This window comes from Pinus tabuliformis, chromosome 4_1 (assembly GCF_031772625.1).
Source record: "Pinus tabuliformis cultivar Carrire ecotype Pingquan chromosome 4_1, CPIR1, whole genome shotgun sequence".
Lineage (NCBI taxonomy): Eukaryota > Viridiplantae > Streptophyta > Pinopsida > Pinales > Pinaceae > Pinus > Pinus tabuliformis.
Genome location: NC_142303.1, coordinates 215,856,150 through 215,880,362, shown reverse-complemented (window position 1 = coordinate 215,880,362; position 24,213 = coordinate 215,856,150). Strand labels below are relative to the sequence as shown.

Sequence of the window (24,213 nt, the reverse complement as noted above, 5' to 3'; positions counted from 1 at the left end):
GGCCCTTCTTTCTTTTAGATGGAGGCTGTCCTATTTATTTTAATTTAAATGAATCACTTTTAGGACTTGGAAATATTTTATTAACTTTTAGTTTGTAATTTATTTAAATTTTTTTGGTTCATATATTTAAATAAATTACTTTATGTAAACCTTTAATTAATTTAACATAGTTAAATTTTAATTTATATATTTCATTATCTTGTTTTATATATATATATACATATATATATATTTTTTTTTTTTGATTTAAAAAATTATATATATATATATATATATATATATATATATATATATAAAGGCGAGACACATATAAATGCCCCAATCGATATCTTTATTATATCTTGGTGAGTTCAGGAACTTATTTCAATAATCAAATTTTTTAATATTAGCTAGTGGGTATAGTAGTGCAATACATGCGGTTCTTGCATATGTAGCTATCATATGGATGTCTTGTATGTAAGTTAATATTCACTTTCTGTTTGTAATTGTAGGGGGGTCATTACAAGAATGTAATTTCCCTTCACATCTATCAAACCATATAATATAATGATGCATCCAATGATCTCCCATGATTTCCTAACCTCAACCAATCTTTGAGTGAAATAGGTCTTTTCCACTTGAAGGAGAAGCCCTCACAAGTATTATAGGAAGGGCCCTTGAACCTTGTTGATAAATCTAGGGCATCATGAATTAGGTGATTTCTCTTGATTAGTAACCGCTTGTATGTTTTACTTCATTAGATTAGGATCTTCTTTTTGCTTAAGTTATTAGTGTTCTTCTTCATCAAACAACTACCAATGCACAAACATAAATAGACAAGAGACGGAGTGTAGGCTATGAGCCAGGGCCAAAACCTCTCACTTTTTGAGAGGAAAATTCGCAACCTATTAGCCACTCCAAGACCAAGACACTAGTTTTCTAGATTGTCTTCTCTTCTTCTTGACTCCTCTTCCGCTTCGACCTTCATTGCTTCAAGACATAGTTATCATTGAGATCTTATCACTGTCTCCACATTGAGATCTCCTTTAATGTGAGACCTTCTTGCTGTCACATTCTTGAGAACTTAGTTCTATGATGGTCATCCTTCGAACTGAGATGGATCCATCTATCGTTCTTACTGTAAGTATATGGGATCCTTAACACCGTAGTACTTTAACCATCAAGACTGAGATAGTACCGAACTTATAATCACTGTGAGGACCGAAACATGTTTTTTGAGATAACACTGGATCTGAGGCTTCCTTCATAGCGACAAAATCCATCACTGTAATTCTATCTGAACTTGTCTCTTATCCTTTTTCGCTACCACTGTGATACAAACTTCAGAGGGATCTGATTTCCCTTGATAGTACCCAATCTCTACATTTGTACTCAAGTCCGAGCTCCTTTTATACTCTTATCCGAACTCTGTGATTGTGATTCGAAAAACTTAGAGATATCGAACTTCTGAACTGTGTAAATGCGGAGATCCTAGCCATGTATTTATAGTAGTCTTTCCCATAAATAAGCCGACCTATATTTTGAATAGGTGTGTCTTTCATAAGGTGAGCTGACATGAGCTTATACTCTCTGTTTTGAGGCCGACTTCAAGAGGATGACTTAGTGCTTGTCGTTGGAGGGCTTCTAGACACTTTTATAGACATTCTTCATACATGACATTGACTCTATATGACTTATATGACAAATCCTAAAGGCTCTCAATGGGAGCCATCTAAAATAAAACCTCTTGCTCATGAAATCCATGAAGCAAGGCATAATAATAATTTTATTTTCTTCTTTTCATCATTTACAAAAATCACAATTACATGTCATTATGAAGACTGAACCTAGTTACACTTTTCAACACTCCCTCTTAATTAGGGAGGTATTCATAATGGTACTTGGTCATTCTCAATCTGAAGAATTTCTCATAAGAAGAATCAGATTGGTAATCCATTTGTATAGCATCATATCAACCAACATTGTCACATAGCAAGGCCTTGACTAACAACTCTATCCACATGATTAGAGAACAATGCTGGGGAGACCAATGATTCATAGGCACCATAATCATTGTCTCTCAAGGTACATTCCCCACCTGAGTGTTCACAGAGTATGACCTACTTTGGAGTATTCTTATCTTGGGTGCCATTCCTCAAAGAATGTCAGTCCTCTACGACTACTCTTATCTTGGATGCCCTATATCATCCTCAAAGAGAATCAGATGCCAAATGTTTACCCAATCCTCCATTCTATCTTCCCAGGTGAAGACCAGAATGATGTGTCTATCTCTCCCTCTCAATTAGGGAGGACATATCAATTCCAATAATGGAATGTACTCATTCCTACGGAAGGAATGTACCTAAGCTCCCTCTTGACCGCGGTATTTCCAAGTTTCTTCCAAGTAAGAAACTTGTTTTTCAGGCTCCCTCTTAATTAGGGACCTACAATAACTCTTCAACTAGCTGCTTGCTCCTTCCTTAGATGTCATGAATTTTTTTGTCAAGGAGTCTTCATCTTTTGTGGCTTCTTCATAGGGCATAGACCGTCCATCACTTTCATCCATGGGTTAGTCATGTCATGTATTCCTTTCATTAGAAAGTGATCCATTAGTCTTCATTTGGCTTTGCTTCATGTCATGTTTTCCAGAAGGATCTTACATCCTTCTATATGGTTCTCTTGGAAGACATCCACAATTCTTCCCTTGGCAGACCTACATAAACCCATCCAGATATTTGTTCAAAAATAAGAAATGAACACTTAAATCAAAATTACCTTTGTGATGGTCTTTCATCATGACATCTTCCAATTTGCATCAACATCCTGCATACATGTTGACATATCTCCCAAAGATATCCATTGTCAAGGGTGTCCATCTTTTTCCGACTTCCATCAGAGTCTCCATATCTTTTTGGGAGATTTCCTCGTCAAATCTTCTTGGTCTTTCGGACGCTAATTTTCTTTACCATGGTTGCATATCTCACGATCTCTTCCTTCCTTTCTTCACACATTTCATTCCTAGGAGCTTCCAATCAAAGTTCCTCAATTGTAGTCAGCCACCTCATACTTCATATGAGGACATATTATGTTGATTTCATCTAGTGCGACTCATGCTTTCCAGAATCCTTTCATAGGAGGAGATTCCTTTCTTTTGATCATGCTTCTCAAGATAGAGCAGTGATTCATGTTACCTGCAAACATACGACATGGCATTATAGTATTGAATATAAGCATACATACCTCATTTACCTTTAGGTCATCTTGGCTTCTTTCAACAACTTCCTTGATTGAAAAGATATTCAACCCCTTGATCTTCTTCACCTTTTATGTCATCATATCATTATCCCATGAATTCCACATGTTGGAGTTCCTGATGAAACACTTGCTTCCACTCTAGATTGGTGAATCTTCCGATGAATTTTCCATCAATGAGTCTTGGGGATTTTGCATATCCTTATCCAACAGATGTTACTTTTTGATGTATGATGAGCCTTGTCCTGGATGACTTCTTCCTATCCTTTAGTTTCGAATGAGGTTCTCAAGAGCTATGTCCTTCATAGTTGACTATCAAACATCCTTCATGTTTCCTATGGTGATGTCATGAGTTGTAATGCTTTTCCTCTTCCTTGGACTTCCTTCTTTCAGCTTTCTCCACTTCTTTGGTGAAATGGATTTCTTCTATATCTTCCTTGTTATTGCCCTTTTTGAGCTTAGGTGTAATGACCCATTTCGAACTAAAAGGAATATAGAGATATTAGCATGCGTACAAAGCATGCATATGATAGCTATATATGCATGCATCGCATGTACTGCGTATTAACTTATTAAGAAATTGCCTAGTAAAGGCTAAACGAATTAATTATCGAAAATTCTAAGTGAATACTTAACTTAGTATATTGAGTGAGGTACTTGATGTATGTACCACCAATTTAATATATGTAACTATACAAAATAAAAGGAAAGACAATGTATTATACAAATAAAAAAAGAATATATATATATATATATATATAATTAATAATAATAATAATAATATTAACAAAAATTCATTTAATATAATACATATTATATAAATAACAAAGGAGATACAATACCTAAAATATATAAAGTAATTATAATATATATTAAAATAATCTAAAAAAAAGAAATTATAAAATACAAACTAAACTAACTAAAAAAAACCTATTATATATACTAAGCAATAAAGAGGAGCATAATATAAAGTCACGAAGAGTTTAACAAAGAATACAAATAAGATATAAAAGGAGCTTGATGTCAACCTTTGACCCAAGGGGTGGATGCTTGTTCAACCTAAAACTAACGCTTATCACCTTATCCCTTCGCTAAAAAAACCGCAAACAGGATTGACCATTGGGAGGCAGGTGGGGAAATTCTATATCAGAGAGGCACATGAGGGAATTCTGGGGGAAAAGAGGGGAATTCAGAACATAAGTTGGGAATTCAGAACTGAATATTGGAATTTCAGAACTGGAAAATTGAGTAATTGTTCTTGAAGCTTTTGGGCACAAGGGCCAAAGTGCTTCAATTACAAAGTATTTTGGAGCTGGGTACCAAGGATTGTGCCTAGTTTGGCAGGGAGGATTTGGTCATTTGGTGATGGGAACAAATTGGAGCTACAACCGCACGAGATCGACTTCAAACTCAAAATCCAGGTATGTATATGTGAATTAAATAATAGCTGATAGATTCTGGTAGAATTTCTGAAATAAAATTGTGGTTTGGTCGTTACATTTTGGTTTTGTTGAGGTCATTACATTAATTGTTAAATTTTGAGTTCTTTGTTTAAATTCAGAAGTAGGGCTCTTAGATTAGGACAATCTTTCCTGTAATGCTCATAGCATCGAGTCTTAGCTATGATCTTCTTTCCTTTCGACAAATTTCTGAATACTTTTTGCCCTCAACCAATCTTCTATCTTGCATAGAAACCACATGTTAAATGGGATAGCCTTCTTAGCCTTATAGACATTTGTTACTTTGTTCATCAGTTAGTGTATTTAGAACAATGAGGATTATCTCTCCCAGATCTTGCAATTGAGATCTTATGAAGATAACCCTTTATCCTTTGATACCTTCAATTTGTATAGATCATATCTAAGAGATATAACATTTCTTATTGCATCTTCAAAGAATAGTTCTTCTAGCTTATCATATATATATATATATATCTTTGATGTCTACAATTCTGCTATATGAGGGGACCTTTGATGGATTTCATAAGAATCCCTTTCCATGTATTCAAATAAAGCTTGACCTTCAGATGGTTTGGAGACTTTTCCATTGAAATGACTACACTTTCTTTGAGGACTATGTCTATCCTCCTTTTTCATGCAAGGACGTTCGATGACCCAACCATCTTATAGGTCTCCTTGCAAAACAAAGTCATTGTACTATATTAGATTATAGAATGAAATACTTACTTGACAAGTGAAGATGAAATCTTCAACTTGATCACTTTGATGGTGGTTGAAGAAGATGTATTAGTCCCTTTTGGATGATCTTCTTCCAAATGAAAATCCTTTCTTCGATAAAGGAGATAGCTCCTTTTATGATGACAATGCCTTTGATCTGGCTCTCCTTTTTTGATGCTGATTTTATGATGATCTCTTGATGCTTCCTCGGATGATCTTCTTTAAGGATAAGGAGGAGATCATTGCTTCAATGATGGGAGACTGCCTTGGAACCTTTTGAAGATGACGGCAATGCCTTTTGGCCTTCTTTGGATAACTAGCCTTCAAGGTACTTCGACTTCTTTGGTGGTGAATGAGTGCAGATCATAAATGCTTCTAAAGTTTCGACTTTCTCCAAGATGATGTGATCTTTGTCCTTGAAGTGCTTCTCTTGAATGTCTATCCTTTGGGCTACTTTGCTTTGTAGATCTCTTAAACTTGATGAGGGTCTTTGTGGGCCTTTGATTATGACTAGAGGATCCAAAACTTTTGCTGGTGTCGACTTCTTCTTTGATATCTTTCTCGAGATTCGATCCTTGAGTGTCTCTTTGATTACATGCCCTTTTCTTGACTTTGACACCTTAGCTCTGATTCCATGTTGAGAAATCCAGGGCATCATGAATTAGGTGATTTCTCTTGATTAGTAATTGCTTGTGAGTATCTTTTATTTCATTAAGTTAGGATCTTCTCTTTGCTTAAGTTGTTAGTGTTCTTCTTCATCAAACAACTACCAATGCACAAACATAAATAGACAAGAGACACAGAATGTAGGCTGTGAGCCAAGGCCAAAACCTCTCACTCTTTGAGAGAAAAACTTGCACAAATTCTTTTTATAGAGATTCCAATTGACGAATACCAAGACAAAGAGCCTTGACCTATCAACCACTGCAAGACCAAGACACTAGTTTTCTAGACTGTCTTCTCTTCTTCTTGACTCCTCTTTCGCTTCGACCTTCTTTACATCAAGACATAGTTATCATCAAGATCTCCTTTACTATGAGACCTTCTTGCTGTCACTTTCTCGAGAACTTACTTCTGTGATGGTCATCCTTCGAACTGAGATGGATCCATCTATCCTTCTTACTGTAAGTATATGGAACCCTTAACACTGTAATACTGTAATCATCAAGACTGAGATAGTACCGAACCTATAATCACTGTGAGGACCGAAACATGTTTTCTGAGATAGCACCGAATTTGAGGCTTCCTTCATAGCAACGAAATTCATGACTGTAATGCTATCCAAACTTGTCTCTTATCCTTTTTCGTTGCCACTGTGATACAAACTTCAGAGGGATCTGAATTCCCTTGATAGTACCCAATATCTACTTCTGTTCCCAAGTCCCAGCTCCTTCTATACTCTTATTCGAACTCTGTGATTGTGATCCGAAAAACTCAGAGATATCGAACTTTTGAACTGTGTAAATGCGGAGATCCTAGCTATGTATTTAGAGTAGTTTGTCCCATAAATAAGCCGACCTATATTTCGAATAGGCGTGTCTTTCATAAGGTTTTGAGGCCGACTTCAAGAGGATGACTTAGTGCTTGTCGTTGGCGGGCTTCTAAACACTTTTATAGACATTCTTCATCCATGACATTGACTCGATATGACTTATAAGACAAATCCTAAAGGCTCTCAATGGGAGCCATCTAAAATAAAACTTCTTGCTCATGAAACCCATGAAGCAAGGCGTAATAATAATTTTATTTTCTTCTTTTCATCATTTACAAAAATCACATTGACATGTCATTATGAAGACCAAACCTAGTTACACTGTTCAACAAACCTCAGGCCAACAGTAGCAACATCCTGAAACATTGAAGGGTAGAATGGGTTGTTCTTGTCAATGTTGAAGGAAATGTCACTTCATAAAAACACATCCAGCCAAAAGCACCTCAATCTCCTACTCCTCCCTTGTTTTAATTATTGACCAAAGAGAAGGTTGTCCCCTGGTCACTAACCCAAACACAAAGAAAGGCAAGGATGACAAGGGCATAGTAGAAGGTGGTGTCAGGGATTGGATTTTCCTCGCCCCTAAGAAACTTGTGGCTCCCATGTTTCTTGCTTCTCTATTAGCAAGTTCAATCCTCAATTCTTCTTTCTAATCTCTCTTCCTAGCAATATCAAGAATTGATTGATTAGTAACATGAACGATTTTGAGGATAAATGGAAAGCAAATATCCATTTCATGCCTTGGGATTTTGGCAAGACAATATTTCAAGCTGTTGATTACGCTAAATATTTCCTTTCGATGTACCTTCCACCTAAGCCTTCGTTGATTATGAGGCTCAACTAGGTCACCATACTCCTGGAACGAACGACTTTGGCATTTCATAGGGTACTAATTCAATCTATGGAACAAAACAAATAAGAAAATAAATAGAAAAGAATGTTCTATTAAAATATCACTTTCTAGATATAAATGTTAAATCTTCCATTTAAAAGCAACAAGAAGAGGTATGTCTAATCGACACCGCAGACCCCATACTAAATTTTGGAAAACAAAGAAAATGCACTCATAAAAGTTTATACATACTTAGGCATATGGATATGGTAGATTTTAGTAAATACCCACTCCACAATAGCTGGTTTAATGGCGATGAAAACACTAAATTTTCCCTTGTTTATTCAATGGAAAATGGTTCACAATCTCCTCAGAGCTCAATCCCTTACCTCTCTTTTGCCAAATGAGTGCTAAAAGACCATAATTCTGGTTATAAGATAACGGTGACACAGGCAGGCCAAGAAAGAAATTCTTCAACCGTTTCTTGCCCTACGTTTCCCTTGGCTGGTGACCTCATCTGGATCATTGCATTCCATTCAAAGAAGATTTGTCCATTGATCCTCTTCTCTTCCACAATTAGGTCAAGCCCCTCCTTGAGTGACCAATTCCTATTACTTGACCTAATTTTGGGTCCACTTGGTCCGACAACTTTTTGAAGATATTTTCAGAAAGACGATTTTCGACCAAGTTTTCACAAAGGTTTCTAGGACTAGGTCCCTCCCTCATCAGTCTTATTTGCAAACCCTAGCCTTTAAAATCCCCATGGCCCTTCTTAAAGAGCCTTACACCTTGCTTCTCAAGTAAGTAAACCATACATTTGAGTCTCTCTTGTGAATAAGCCTAAGGAATCACTCCTTACCTCTTCATTGACTCATTCATCTAGGGAATCCCTTCATATCAGGCCTCCTCCCATCGGTGTAAGTCTGTAAAGAGCAGGGAGCCTTAGTTGAGGTGACAGTGGGCTATCGCTCCATTGTTTCCCTTGACCTAGTAGTTGCCCTTTAGGATCCCCCCTAGGACCCCTGCTAGTTTGAGCCGTAACAGGCCCTAAGTGTGTCTTCATTAGGCAACACAGGAAGGCACAAGTGGGAAGAGAGTCCCAAAAGAGCTAAGGAGTAGTAGTGGGTAGTTGAGAGTTGTTCACAAACAAAGTTGTGAACAACTCAACAAGAGTCTCGATGTGTTGATGTATTGAAGAACTAATGGTCAATGAGAGAGTAGGTGAATCCGAGTTCAGTGACCTAATGGAGTTGGTTTATTGATAGAGGCAGAGTTGTGTTGCTGTAGATCGGGAGTCGAAGGACCGAGAAGATGTGTACATGGTACGACCAAGGCAGCAGTCAAAGGAGTCAAAGTACTTTGTTCAGGGTAGATTGGTTGTCAAAGAATTGACACTAAGCCCTAGTTGTTGTCTTGTATTAGTGGATGTATGAGGGCCATTATCCCTAGTTCGGAATCCCTAGATAGTTTTATTAACAATTTGATTAATATAACGATGTTGGGTTGTCGAAAATTGTAAAAAGTTGTGTATATTTTGTGCACTAGTAGATTTGCTACTGTATATTGTTTTGCTGTGCAAAGTAGTCTTGTGATACTTGGATTGGTAGCGTTAGTGATTTAAGATTCTATCTAGTCTCCAGTGTCGTGGAAAAAACAACACTGACATCCCATTACTCAGGCAGAGTTCGGTGCCCAACCCTTTTGTCTCGAGGTCATATTTCGCTTTGTGCCCTTCCTTCACAGAGTCAGAGCTTTTATAGATTCAATTTTTGGGAGAGACTAGTACCCTACCTTGCACTTTGTTCCTCGCAGTCCCTCGCTTAAGCTCCCGTAGGCCGAGCACGTGGTTGGTTCTTAGACATATCTCAACTTCTCTAGTAACTAACCCTCTCTCCAGAGTGCTTGCTACCTTTGAGATTCTCCCTTGATGCTCTGAGCCATCTTATACCACTTAGACAACTATTGAATCCATCCATCAAATAGGATATTTAGAGATTGTATATTTAGGTCACTTGGACTTCACCCTCGATGAGCCTGGGCCTGAAGATGTCCTTCTATCTTGAGTACTTCTTGGAGTTGCAGGATGGTATCATAGTCCGTCCCTTGTACACGTAGACATTGAATGCACTCACTCAGGATCCCCTTAGGATAGCTCCAAGTTGGCTCTCATCGACTCCAAGTGGAGACTAGCCATCACATACCATGATCCCATAGGATCTACTAGTTGTGTCACCTACAGGAGCTAGAGACAGAGAAACACTTCATTTTTAGGTGCCCCCTATACTATGAGATTAGAGGATGCTTCCATTGCCTCTATAGAGATTCAGGGGGCTCTCTCTCTACCTTATTCCGATATCCAGATCATAGATGCTTAGCCCTCTTCATCAGGGAGATATTCAAACATAGATCTTTGGCCCTACATATGCCACATTGCATCGGGGATGTCCCAGATGATCACATTATCCTTCACGCTGATCCGATTGATCGAAGCAAGAAGAGGCAAGTTGAGTGCTAGAGTACTTCAAATAGTAGAGTAATGAGACATCAGGTCTCCTCGCAGTCCCTTGCTAGAGGAGGCCAACCAATATCCTCTAGACCGGTTCAGAGGTGTCGAATAACACATTAGTCTAAGTATGTTTAGAGCACTAGAGGGACCAGTTCTAGGTGGATCTAGTGCAGGGCACCCCCCTGACAGATTCCTTCCCAGCTGTAGCGGAGCAACCAAAGACTTATCGATAGCCTTTTTCCATTGATCTCGGATGCTAGGAGTATCCCTCACTCCTTCCTTTCCCCCAAGATCATGCAGGTAGATTCCTAGAGAGCTCCAGGGGATTCAAACACTGAGACAATGCCCCGATCGCCCCCCTCATAGTTGGTTATCACTGTCAGGCATTCTTGACATTATGGACCTCATGTTCAACTTTCTCTCCCTATGGGATTTTCACCAGGCCGTTCATATGGTTTTATTACATGTTCATGCTCATGAGGATGTCCCGTTGTTTGTATTTATAATTACTTCATTTAGCATATATAGTTTTTGTATTAGATTCAACTTTTGTAGGAGTGGCATTTGCACTCCCTCATTTCTCTCACTGGATGCACCTCTAGCCCCATTGACCTACTTTTGTGGTTATTCGTTGGACATTACTAAAATTATCTTATCATATATTATCTAAACAATTTGTATTAAACCAACCTTCGTGTGGTTTTGTTTTGTTTGTCACTTCCAATCAGATTTTTGGGGATCTTTGTTTAAGCTTTTCCTTGTGGCATTGTTTAATGTGTGTTTATGTCTGGTAGGTATATTGAAACTACACTGGTATTAAGGTTGAAGTCACATGCTAAAGGCTTATTGTAATGTTCTCAAATTAATTAATTTTGTTAAGAAGAATTTATGTTTTTGTAATTTTGGCAATTGGGAGATATTTTGGCTCAGAACTTAAGAGAATGGATAAATCAAAGGAAGATATGATTTTTGGGTAAAGAGAAGGCCCACTTTAGAAAAAAGGGGAAAATCGTGGAGCTAGTGGAAGGTGGGGCCACTCCATGAGGGAATACGTACCCTTGGAGAGAGGAGGGAAAAGGAAATTCGATGGGTGGATCCTGTTGAAGTTTCTAAGTTTACCTAATTTAGAAACCCTTCATGCACTTTTCCTGATTTATTCCTACCTACTTGTTAATTTTTCTTTAACAAGTTATTTACAAAGTAAACACTGAAAATAATCACTAGTGCATGCTCAACATATTATAGATCAGCAACTAAAAGAAACAAGAACAAACACACCACATGACACCATTATTTTTGGAGCAATGTCCGTGGAAAAACCTAATGCGGGAAAACTGGTGCAGCTATCTGAGGGTTTTCTTATTAAGCAATATCAAAGTACAATCTGGGTGCCGTAATTGGCCTACCCAACAGAGAATTTCCTTAGTAGCTATACCTCACAGTTTGAGAGAAATCTCTTGGTTGAAACCCCGAAAAACCCTTTCGATAGCTCCGCAGCACAAATTTGCTCCTGCAACCCCAGCGTCTGCCTAATCCGGACCGTGTCAGCCCCTCCCTGTCTCATGCTGGCCCTGCGTCAGCCTTTCTTGGCCCGCGTCAGCCCAAAGAGGCCCTGCGTCAGCACTGGGAGCCTCTGCATCAGCTGCGCTGGCCCCTTTGGTGCTCTGCGCAGTACTTGGCTGCCTTTGCGTGGCCCTGTGTGAGCCCCTGTTGGCTCTGCATCACTCTCCTTAGCTGTTGCACTGCTCTCCTGGCACAATCTCTGCCTTCTCTGTTCCTCTGTACTCAATGCCCCTCAGTTGCTCTCCCAATCACCGATTCTCTCTCTTAGCAAACCCCGCTCTAGAGAATAGAATGATTGATCATCTGGTGTGGTTTCCAAGTGACCCTCAAGCCTCCTCTTATACTTTTCCTGTTGACATCTCAACGGTCGAGATTAAGTCCCTAATCAACGGCTAAGATTAGATCTGGCTTGATCCATGTTTTTTGGACCACTCTAACACAGATTCATATTAATACTCATTAATATTTTATTTTCCCTAGGTTTAAACTTAGTGACTCCATTAAAAATATTAATTATTTTAATATCTCCTGATCTATTTAGAATTTGCCCAAACCCTTTCTGGGTATTGGAGATCTCATGTGCCCCAACCTCTCCACCAAATTTCGTGGCTAGATCACATCCGATGCTACCCAAATCAACAGATCCCACAAGGCAAGAGAAGGGGCAAACATTATAAATGGAAGATGAAGCACTCACTTGGGGTTCTTTTGCTAATTTGACTTCTAAACCATTGCTGCTCAAGTTGTTTAGTTGGGTCACAAAGTGTTGTTCAACACCAGATATTTTTAAGGGGAAATCTCACTCGTTCTTAGGTGGACCTTGAGTGCCACCCTAGGGGAGCATTACCTCTCGGAGAGAAGTACATAGAAATCAAGCTACTCTGTGGAGAAATCTCGACGCAGAAAAAAGGGACCACGAATTCTTGTGGAGAGGTGTTTCGACTGAGCTAGTTTCGGGTTTTTGCATGTCCAATCCCTGAGCATTCTATAACAAATTTCTGGTGGATTTTTGGGCCTAGTGTGTGAATACTGCCTAGGTTGAAATATTCTTCCTGGGGCCTGTTACTCACCATTTTGTGGGTGATATCCCTAGGAGAATTTTTTTTCTCCAAGATGGTCCTTAGCTGGCAACCAACAACCCCTTGCAGCCACCAACTAGCTCATTATGCCATTTCTTTGCCACCTGAGCCAACCATGTGGTCCCTCACACATTTGCCATGATCGTATGTTTGAAGTTCGACCTCCCGAACTTAAAGGTATGCGTTGTCATTTTGGTAATTGAATATTGTAGTTTGCTTATCATGGACACTTTTGGGCATGGATTAATGGGGGGATTCGGTGGAAAGAATGGGCTAGGTCTGTGCTCTTGTCCCCTAGACCCCTTTTGGATATTAATCTTGGATTCTAGTCTCGTGGGATCTCTTTTATTGACCATTTGGCTTTAGGGATGGTATTTCATGGGAAACCTTAATTTTGGTTGCGTGGTCCTGCTCCCTTATCCGCATATATTAACCCCTTTCCACTCATTATTACCCCATTCATCATTTCCCCCACTTGGGTCCACATTCTTCCATTGGGTCCACATAGGGTTGGCTCACCCGTTCCCCTTGCCCACACCTTGGGTCAGGCCTGGAATGATGCCCAGAGATTGATGCAGCTAAAAGAAAAAGAAAAAGCATAATTGGCCACATTCAACAGGAAATTGTACCATAAAATGCATAAGATGGCCGAGACAAAAGCATTTAGTACATGGGCAAAAGCCATGACATGAGCTCTACCCCATTCCATGGCCATCACCCTGGTTCCTACATGGCCCTTGATGAGCCTCCTTTATCATTCAGGAATCTATGATTGTCCTAACCTTCGGTGGGTGATGAATTGCCCCACCTTATTAGGGGGTATTCACTGCTATATCTTATGCATCATGCTCTTACCCCTTGAGCCCGAGCAATTAATGAAAGAAAATCATCAAAAGGCAAAAGGCATATAAAGAAGGGTGGAAAAATCAAGGCTAGGGCACTTCATGTACCACGGTTGCTCCCTCTTATACATTATGAACCCAAGTGTGGGCTTCCCTTTTATTAGCTACCTTTGTACACCAGCATGTGGCCCAAGGCTGCCCCGTCTCATCTCCTACTTCATTCACCTATTTGTCACATGCCACTACCTTTTGAAGGATGTCCCTTCAATATATTATCCCCTTTAGAAATAGAAATCACCTAATAGGATGCTTGGTTAACCCCATTTGGAGTTTAGGAGACATTGGCACATCCCGAAGCCCATTATGGAAGGGCAGACTATTATGAAGTCCCCACTTGTGGTCCATGGTTGCTAAGCTCATTTACTTGATTTATCTAATGACTTGTTGTATTGGAAGGCTGGGGGACGTATTGGATTTTATGCAGGATTACAGATCGTCTCCATCTTGGGTTTGGTCTCCCTATATGGGGTCTTACTCCTCCAGAGGGCTACAATGGCACATGTAGGGTGTGTGTTGAAAGCCATGGGCCTCCACAACAGTAAACAATACTGCATGGATCCCCGAGGATGTCCAGAGATTGCTCAAGATTCACCTATTGGACGAGGAAGATGCACCTGGTTCACCTTTGCCCAACTAGCCCCACAGATGTACCATACACTTGGCAACTGACCCATGACTTGTAGGATGGTTTGGTATCACCTACGCGATCATCAGAGCCCTTGTAGATGATCTACATGCGTCTTCGACTCATTTGGAGATCCATGAGGTTATTATTGTGCCCCCACACCCACTGGGAGCACCACAGGTCTATTGTTTGGAGAACAAGGGGCCAACCCCTTTTCCTTCACTTTTGAGGGTCCTATTCTTCGTTATGGCACCTATGGACCTCACTAGGCCTCTTGGAGGGCCCTACGACATGTATTATTCATCATTTGACCTCTTAAGAGGTTTATTCTTTCGTTTGTGAGTTAGTTTGGTGGGCTTGTCACCAAAAGTTAGATTATTAGCACATTATTTTATTTTTGGGGATTATGTAGGCCAAGGAGACTAATTCGAACTCTTCAATAGTGTATAAATACAAGTGAGATGAGTTCATTTGCTCGTCATCACCTTGGATTGGATCTGTTCTCTCTCTTGAGAATTTCACACTTTTTCTTGGAAGATGAACTGAGCTTTATGGATGAATTTTGATGTGTGGATTTGGTTTATCTTATCTTGGAGCTTCTCTATTGTCAATTGTGGATGATTGGATATGTTCTATTACATGTAAGTGCATGCTTTTAATGCTATTCTTGTTTTATTTTGTCATTTACATTGGATTGGTATTTTCGCTATTTTTAGAGCTAATTGCTGCATGCATTCACTGCTTATATTGTGGAATTTTGTCTCTATATAACATCTCTCAATGTATGGGCCATGCAATTTGAATGAAATCTCCTAGGGGTAATTCTATCAACGAATTCATCTTGATAAGCCACCACCTTTTGCACATCGAAGTGTAAAAGTTGCATGATTGCTTCTATTTGACCTAGAAGGCTAGCGAAGTAGTCTTTAGTCCTCCTTGACTAAGAACCAAAGGTCCTCATTCATATTTGTCGTAGACTCCATTCTACCAAGACTAAGGCACTGATCTACCAAGAGGTGGTCACCTAAAATCAATTCTTTCACCTTTTCCTAGGGCTAGCCAAGTTGGGTCACCTAGGGCATCATTTTCCTGACAAAATACCCCTCCAAAAAGTTCGATCTCCTAGCCTCTCCTGCGCTAGTGTCTCCTCAAGGCCTCCTCCAATTTTGAAGCCATTCCAACGGTGGAGTTGTGAGAAAAGCCAAGCCCTAGCTCTGAGATTGAACTTTGCCCTAACATCCCCAAGGCTAGTGCCTCATAGGATCAATTCAACACCTTTAAGTGACTATTCTTTCCTTGATCCTTCCCCCCACCTTGTCTAGGTTAAGAACATCATTGGTTGCTGAACTCTTACCTCCTAACCTACGCTGGGTCCACGTGGTCCCATGTAGTCCCGTTCCTTTGAAAAGACAATTCTTTAACAACCATCTGGGATGCAAATTTCAATAAGGATTTTAGGGATTGGGAAACTCTTTCACAAGTCATATTCCCTAAACTAAACCCGCAAATCCTCCCATCCCTCTTCTAGAAGACATTGTCCTTGCTTAGAAAGCAAGCAAGCTCTATCCTTCAACCTCTTCTGGAAAGTGATCATTTGGGTCACTCCACATCCACTCATTGATTTATCCTTCATTGGTGACTCCATAATATACCGGGTCTCCTCCCATCAGTGAAAGTCCGTAAATAGTAAGGAGCCTTAGCTAAGGTGATAGTGGGCTAAGTCTCCATTTGTTGCCCTTGGTCTAGTGTTTGCCCTTTAGGTCCCCTGCTAGTTTGAGCGGTAACAGGGTCTGCGCAGAGGGAGTTCTGAACTGCGCAGTTATTTGTGGGATTGATTGTGGGGAAAACTTGGCTGAGGATTTTTGGAGCTGTCTTGTTAGGAGGTGCAAGAAGGATCATTGAGGGCATTTTCTTAGCATTTTGGAGGGGTTACAGAGGCTGGTTTCCTGTAGGATGAATTTTCCAGCCAATGGAGGAGCTCACAAGAATTGGGGGTGATTTTGGAAGGTTGGAACCAGACCAAACCCTTTTTGTGTTTTTCTGGATTTGTGGTGGAGAGCCCAGGATTAATTTGGCAGAATTTTCTGAGCACTCTAAAGGGCTTAAACAAGAGTTTCTTCCAGCAAACAGTTGCAGAATTTCCAGGGCCAGCACAGAGCATTGAGAAGTCATTTCCTTGCATCCGAGCAACATTTTTCTCACCTGGGATTGTCTAACATGCTTTGGCAAGCCCCGGCGCTTACATTCCATGCATTGTACTCTCCTTTGATAATAAAATGGCTCAGTTTGGCACAGTTCTGGTGCGATTTTATGGGTGTTTAATTTCTGTCTGAATATTTCTGTGTTGTTAGTGTATTTGCATTGTTTATCACTGTTATTTCTTTTTTGGAACATTACACTTATGCCAAAATCAAGACATTGGGAAGTTGTAATTTTTTGAGTTTAATAGATCTGTTGAATATGAGTTTGAAAATTTCCATAAGAATTTTTTAAAGTATTAAGTTGATTATTCGGATGTGAGTTACAGGTAGTATTTAAAACATCATTTTGCTATTCATGTGCATTCTAATCTTTAATGTCACCTTTCGTGTATTGCTTTTCCATCATTTTTCATATTTTGGGAAGAAATGTAAATTTCTGCATCAGTTCAATCTTTTTGGCACCTTCCAATACAAACATTGACATAATCCTTGAAACTCAGTTAAATCTGGTTAGCGCTTAGGTGTAGAAGTTAGTGCACTGCCATTAGTTAATTTATACTATTTCAGTACTAATTCTAATCGTGTTTGGATTTCATGCATGGATTGTATCTACTTATTTTTCTCCATGCTTGGGTTACATTTTAGCACATCAATTTACATAACTTTATGTAACATGCAGGGTTCAAGAGGATGTAATAAAGTCATTGTGTTTGCATCAACCATCAATACTTCAAACATCATTTAATCGGCCAAATATCTTTTATGAAGGTAAAGTTCATGGGTGTTCTCTCTTGATAAAGATATGTCTCAGCACATCATAAAATGAAGGTTAGGCAATCAATGAACTTTTTGATTCAGTTAATAACTCAAACTTTTGATTCATACTATCCTTTCTCTCAAATGGAAACTTATAAGTTTCCCTTCAATGTTCCTGGGTTGCTGTTGGCAGAAGATAAATTTCACAGTGATAGCCTTTAATGTTGAATATGTAGGTGATCCTGGTGAAACTACTAATCTGTTTTTCTTGTGTCAATGGTGTTTTTAATGATTTCAATGTAATCTGCAGTATTGTTGTCAGTTGTGTTTATTGCAGTGTGACATAAATTGCTGCTATATCGCTGGTATCACAAAAGATCGTGTGATTTTCAGTAAGCTGATATTATCTGAACTATTTATCACAATAATTTCATCTGCAGAAAATATTGTGACATTCAATAAATCCCTATACTTGTGGTGAATATAGCAAGTTGATAGAATTTCTTTCTTGGCCTGCTTGTGTCAATTTATCTTATAACCAGAATTATGGTCTTTTAGCACTCATTTTGCAAAAGAGAGGTAGGGATTGAGCTCTTAGGAGATTGTGACCATTTTCCATTGAGTAAACAAGGGGAAATTTGGTGTTTTCATTGCCATTAAATGAGCTATTGTGGATTGGGTATTTACTACAATCTACCATATCCATATGCCTAGGTATGTATAAACTTTTATGCTTGCATTTTCTTTGTTTTCCAAAATTTAGTATGGGGTCTGCAGTGTCGATTAGACATACGTCTTCTTGCTGTTTTTTAATGGAATATTTAACATTTATATCTAGAAAGTGATATTTTTAATGGAACATTCTTTTCTGTTGATTTTCTTATTTGTTTTGTGCCATAGATTGAATTAGTACCCTATGAAATGCCTAGGTCATTTAATGCAGGAGTATGGTGACCTAGTTGAGCCTCATAATCAACGGAGGCTATGGTGGAAGGTATCTGGAAAGGAAATATTTGGTGTAATCAACTGCTTGAAATATCACCTTGCCAAAAGCCCAAGGCATGAAGTGGATATTTGCTTTCCATTTATCCTCAAAATCGTTCATGTTACTAATCAATCAATTCTTGATATTGCTAGGAAGAGAGATTAGAAAGAAGAATTGAGGATTCAACTTGCTAATAGAGAAGCAATACACATGTGAACCATGAGCTTCTTAGGGGCGGGGAAAATTCAATCCCTGACAACACCTTCCACTATGCCCTTGTCATCCTCGCCTTTCTTTGTGTTGAGGTTAGTGACCAGGGGACAACCTTCTCTTTGGTCAATAATTAAAACAAGGGAGGAGTAGGAGATTGAGGTGCTTTTGGCTGGATGTGTTTTTATGAAGTGACATTGCCTTCAACATTGCCAAGAACAACCCATTCTACCCTTCAATGTTTCAGGATGCTGCTACTGTTGGCCTGAGGTTCAAGGGCCTTTCCTATAATACTTGAGAGGGCTTCTCCTTCAAGGGGAAAAGACCTATTGCACTCAAAATTGGTTGAGCTTTGGGAATCATGGGAGATCATTCGATGCATCATTATGTTATATGGTTGGATAGATGTGAAGCGCAATTACATTGCAATGTTTATCAAAACTATTATTGATGCATCTGCATATGTTAAAGATGCATGGTTATTATATGAATTGTTGGATGGGTTCATTTGGGAGATATGTCTGTAGTATGTTGTCCAAGTCATTATGAACATTGCTGCTGCCAGGTTGGTTATGGAGAGGTATTGAACTTTGTATTGGACTCCTTGTGGAGTCCATTACATTGCTTTGATATTAGAGGACATGGGAAAAATTTCATGGAATCAAGGAAATCTTTGAAGAAGCTAGGAATGTCTTCGAATATAACTATATATCTATATATATATATATATATGATCCTCCATATGTTCGTATGTTCATGAGATAGTTCACTAGGAACAAGGGGTTGGTGCATCCCTCTCCACATTTCTGTTTAGTCTCGCCACAAAGCTTTGTTCGAGTTGTAGAGGATGTTTCTTTCAAATGAGTGGAATGCTTGTGTTTAAAATACTAAACCAGATGGGCAAGCCATAGCCCAACTTGTGAGACATGATTAATGTTTTTGGATGGGAGTGCAAGAGGTGTGTGCCATTTGTCAGCCTTCAGTAAAGGTTGTTTGCATGGTTGATGGTGATAAGCCCACAATGGGATACTTAGTATGAGGCCATGGATAGGGCCTCAGAAGCTATCCATTGATACTAGAAGGACAAGGGGGTGGAGGGATTCACGAGATGAGCCTATGTATAGAGTTTGATTAATGATCAATGGAACAACACTCTCCATTGCCCCATTTATGCAACAGGGCTCCACCTCAACCTTATGTACTCCTATGCCTCCAATTTTAGATTTGATGCTGAGATAATCGATGGATTTCTCCATTCTGTTCAAAGGATGGTGTTGACTCTCATTAAATGCTCAAATATTTCCAAACAGATGGGGATATATAGGCTAGCCACTGGGGCATTTGATTATGAAATGGCTGTCTAAGGTGGGACCACAAGGATGCCAGGTAAGCTTAAAGTACAATTCCTTTTCAAAATTTTAAATTTAATGTCTTTCCATACTATCTATTTGTTACTTGTTGGAGATATAATTTATTTTCTTTCCTTTCATATTTTTGTCATCGATGTTTGGTGGAGAAACTATGGAAGACATGTCCTAGAGTTGTATAAACTTGTCATTTGGGTGCTTAGTCAAACTTGTAGCTCTTTAGGATGCATATGCAATTGGACTATCTTTGAAGAAAACTCTCGAAGAAGTGCAACATGTTAGACATGTTCAAATCAAATTTTTATTTTTTTATAAATTCATTAGTTTTTATTTATGGCATAGGGCCTATTACCCTTCATTTTGTATAAGGTTTATGCTAGTGAAATTTTCTTTGTCCTTGTGATTTTCATCATAAAGAGCTTTAGATGGATAGTGTATTCACTAGGTTTCATTGATTGTTGATGACATGAATGATGATTTGATAGAGGTCTTTATGGTGTATTGCTTAGTACACTTATCATAGAGAGATAGAATTACACTTGATCATGTGATGTTCTAGTCTCCATTCTTTTCTAGATGATTGGATGTACGGATCCCTTGGTGGAACGTCCCAACACTTTGGGAACAAGTGTACATGGTATTGGCATATTCATTTGGTTGGCTTCATCATTGCATATAGTTCTTGGCATATATTTCCCTTCTTAGGCTTGGTTTATCACTTCGAGGAGTAGGTATGAGCATTGTTAGAGCCCCTTTTCTCCAATGCCCTAGCTCCAATGGATGGTATTCAAACTTGGATGGGTTACTTTGTTCTGGAGCATGTTTTTATGTAGAATGCTCCCCTTCTTGAGCTCACTTTTGGAGGAACTTGCGCATTTTTCATCATTTTGTGCATATTTTTATTAGGTTGTCCTACTTCTTAATGAGTTGATTAGACTCTTGGTGACTTGGTATATGATTCATAGGTGATTTGACTCATTCTTCCTTAGATCTACTACCTTGTACATCTCCTCATACTTTATTCATTCACACGTGCCATCTTGTAGGAGTGTTTGGCACACGTATTTAGGCATATTGTAAGATTAAGGAGAGGATGTCCCTTCTTTTCATGGAGATGGTTGACTATTATTGTTATTCCACCTGTTGAGGTCTCTCTTCATTCATTTACACATTGATTGGAGGATGTCTCACTCATAATGCCACACATGCCACCTTACGAAGGTTCTTACTTGGTCTTTGCATGCTTTGAAGATGTTTCACTTTGGAAAGCTAATCCACTATTTAGGGGTTTTCCTTGATCATTGCACTCTTTTCCATGTTTCCTTGTTGAATGCATTTATTGACGGGTTAAATCTACCACATGGAAGAAATTTTGGATGTGTGGTAACAACTCTTCTCTCCTTTGTTATCTTAGTCTTTTATGTGTAATAATTTGCTTTACATATCCTTTAGGAATTCTAGTGAGCCCATTAACTTCATTTTCTAGGGTAAAGTTGGGTTGCCTAGTTGAAGGGGGATCCTTTGGATCCCTTCCTTTTAGAGTGGAAGTTATTGAGTCTTCTAACCTTACTTCCATTGCCAACACATAAGAAAATAAACCCTCTTAGATAACCCCTTGGCTCCATTTCCCTTGTCGAATTTGCACTAATCTCTGTCTCCTTCCATCACCCTTTTTAATCCTTTTAAAATCCCTATTGATAATGTTTTGCTAAAGCTATTATCATATCACCTTGTCCCTCATTGTTTAGCTTTGGTAATCCTACTATCGATACCCCCTGGAGTCAGAGGTGAGTTGGCCTAAAGTGAAGAGGATAGGTTACTTAGGTGAAAATTTTGTTCATCCTACTAGTTCTCTATTGGCTTTTACTTTATGAATCAGGGATTTCATCCTCAAGTACAATTTGGGAGGTATTAGGGCCATCCTCTAATCAGAATATAGTGCTCATACATGTTAGGTGTCCACAACCTTAATGACATGGCCTATGTGTATTGCAATCTCATGCTGTGGGTGAAGCATATCAACAAAACACCTAACATAATACCATTTCATTGAATGTAATTGACACCATGAGTATATGGATGGTGGAGGTGCTTTAGTGGTTGGAGCATGATGACATTGTGTAGGAGAAGAAGGATTCTCCATGTCTATAGTAGGGAGACATTTGGAGGAGGAGATTGTGATTGCGTCATAGCAACCACTTTCAAAGAGGTAGGTAGCGAGGAGAAGAGATCTCATTTCAGTTTGCACCTTATCTTAGCACTTTCCACATTAACCCCATCAACTACAACTTCCACATCAAGCTCAACCATAACATTTCTACTTACTACTACTAGAGGAAGAATGTTATGAACATAATATATAATTAATAATTAATAAACAATTAGCATATTGAAGGGACATGATCCACATGATATGACTATTTATGAAGGGGCATTGTGCCTAATATATAAGCAAGGCCCTCATTTATAAACATATCATATCATATCTCCTATACATTCAACATTCTTATATAAATATACCAACCTAGATCCATCTTAATTTCGGATTACCAAGTGCCGAGAGGGATCAAATCTCTTGACATGCAAACCTCTTTTAGAGTGAAAAGAAATTTGATCCCTCTCAACACTTGGTAGATCTGGTGTTAAGATGGATTTAGACTGGTTATTTTATTTTATTTTTATTTTTGTGTAATTTGACCTTGTCAAAATATTTATAAGAGGACAGGATAGGAGAGGATAGAACATTCAACATCTCTTCATAACTTGATGTTTTGACATATATAACAAATTCCTCATACTTGAAAAATAACTAAAAATAAGGATAACCTTGTATAACGTATATAGCTTTAGCTCAACCATAGGTTAAAATTGACTGTAGATAATAGTTATAAGATCGTAGAAGATGACAAAGTCAGAATCAGTTTGAGATCAATACTCTTGGGGAAAACTCTAATCTCACGTAATTTTGAGGGTTTGTGATTAAAACGAAAGCTCCGTGAGAGCAAAACCTCTGCGATATTGGAACATTATCTTGCTAACAACACATATTGACAAATATATATCCTCTGTGAGATCAAAACCTCTCGGTGGGATTAAAATCATTATATGACATTAGAAATATTATATGAGATTAGAACATTCACGAGATCAAAACTTCCACTTGATTAGTACATTATCTTCACAATTTAAATATCTTAAAAGTATTTGTTTTTAATAATATTATAATTTAACAAGAAATATAATATATTTGTTCTAATTTAATAAATTAACTTAAATTTAGCTTATTTTAAATATAAAATAAATAAAATATAAACCTTCCCATATGTTTGTATATATCTATTTTCATGTGCGTGAGGTGCATTGGTCTAAAAGAACTAAAATTAGTTTAGATTTTTTGCCCTTTATAAATCATTTAAACTTGCAAATAATAATTACTACTTTTATATTAAATTAATTATTTTCTTATCTTTAATTTTATATAAGTTTTATTTATAAATTTGATTTTCAAATTTAAATACTAAAAACATATAATTTTTAAAATAACAGAACATCAACATAGTATAGAAGGTAGGCCAAAGGAAGCTTTTCTTACCCAAATGATCATCAGTGAGGCATGGTGAAATAAGGTATGAGCATATGCGCCTCCGATCGATGCCGTGAAGATCTAAGATGTTACAATGCCATTGCGAAGCTTGTCGCAATAGATTTTTCTCACCCGTGATTTTTCTAAAAGACTGTATTGCGTTCCCTGTATCAAAATCATTTGCAGACAGCTCAAAATGCTAAAAATAAGGGCTCTCCACAAATGATTTTGATAGAGTAAATGTGATATGGGCATGAAAGAGAAAGCACAAAACTATAGAAGTATTTCACATAACAATTCATATAGAAAAACAATACTATTGCGTATATGAAAAAATGTAACATGTATTTATGGTGTTTTGATAATTCACATAACCTGTTCCACTTTTCCATAGTAAGGATTTTAGAATTGTTAGATGTCAGTATAGATCCATCATAATTTTGGATCTATTTACATTTAGGCTGGTTTAATATCCCACTTTAAATAGGCTATATTCCACATCAATACTATGGGTGAATACCATGGGTTCTTGATGCAGGAGCATCAACCCATCCTCTGAAAAAAATTAGCAAAAACGAATTTTGGAAGGCGAAAATGAGAAAAACGCGTCAAAAGGCAAGGGATTTGTTAAAAAGCTTGAAAAATCAGATCTTTGAGGGATCTTAGGGATTATGTTGAGAGCTTTGTGAAAAATATCATGTTGA

At 38.2% G+C, this 24,213-nt stretch overlaps 1 protein-coding gene across 1 annotated transcript in view; it reads left to right on the top strand.

Annotated features, from left to right (window-relative positions):
• Positions 1 to 24,213, top strand: part of RECQL3 (DEAD/DEAH box RNA helicase family protein) — a 441,760-nt gene that overhangs the window by 178,323 nt on the left and 239,224 nt on the right. The window contains exon 9 of the mRNA XM_089419483.1: positions 17,288 to 17,376. Coding sequence (XP_089275609.1) covers positions 17,288 to 17,376 — 89 coding nt within the window. The remainder of the gene's footprint in view (positions 1 to 17,287; positions 17,377 to 24,213) is intronic.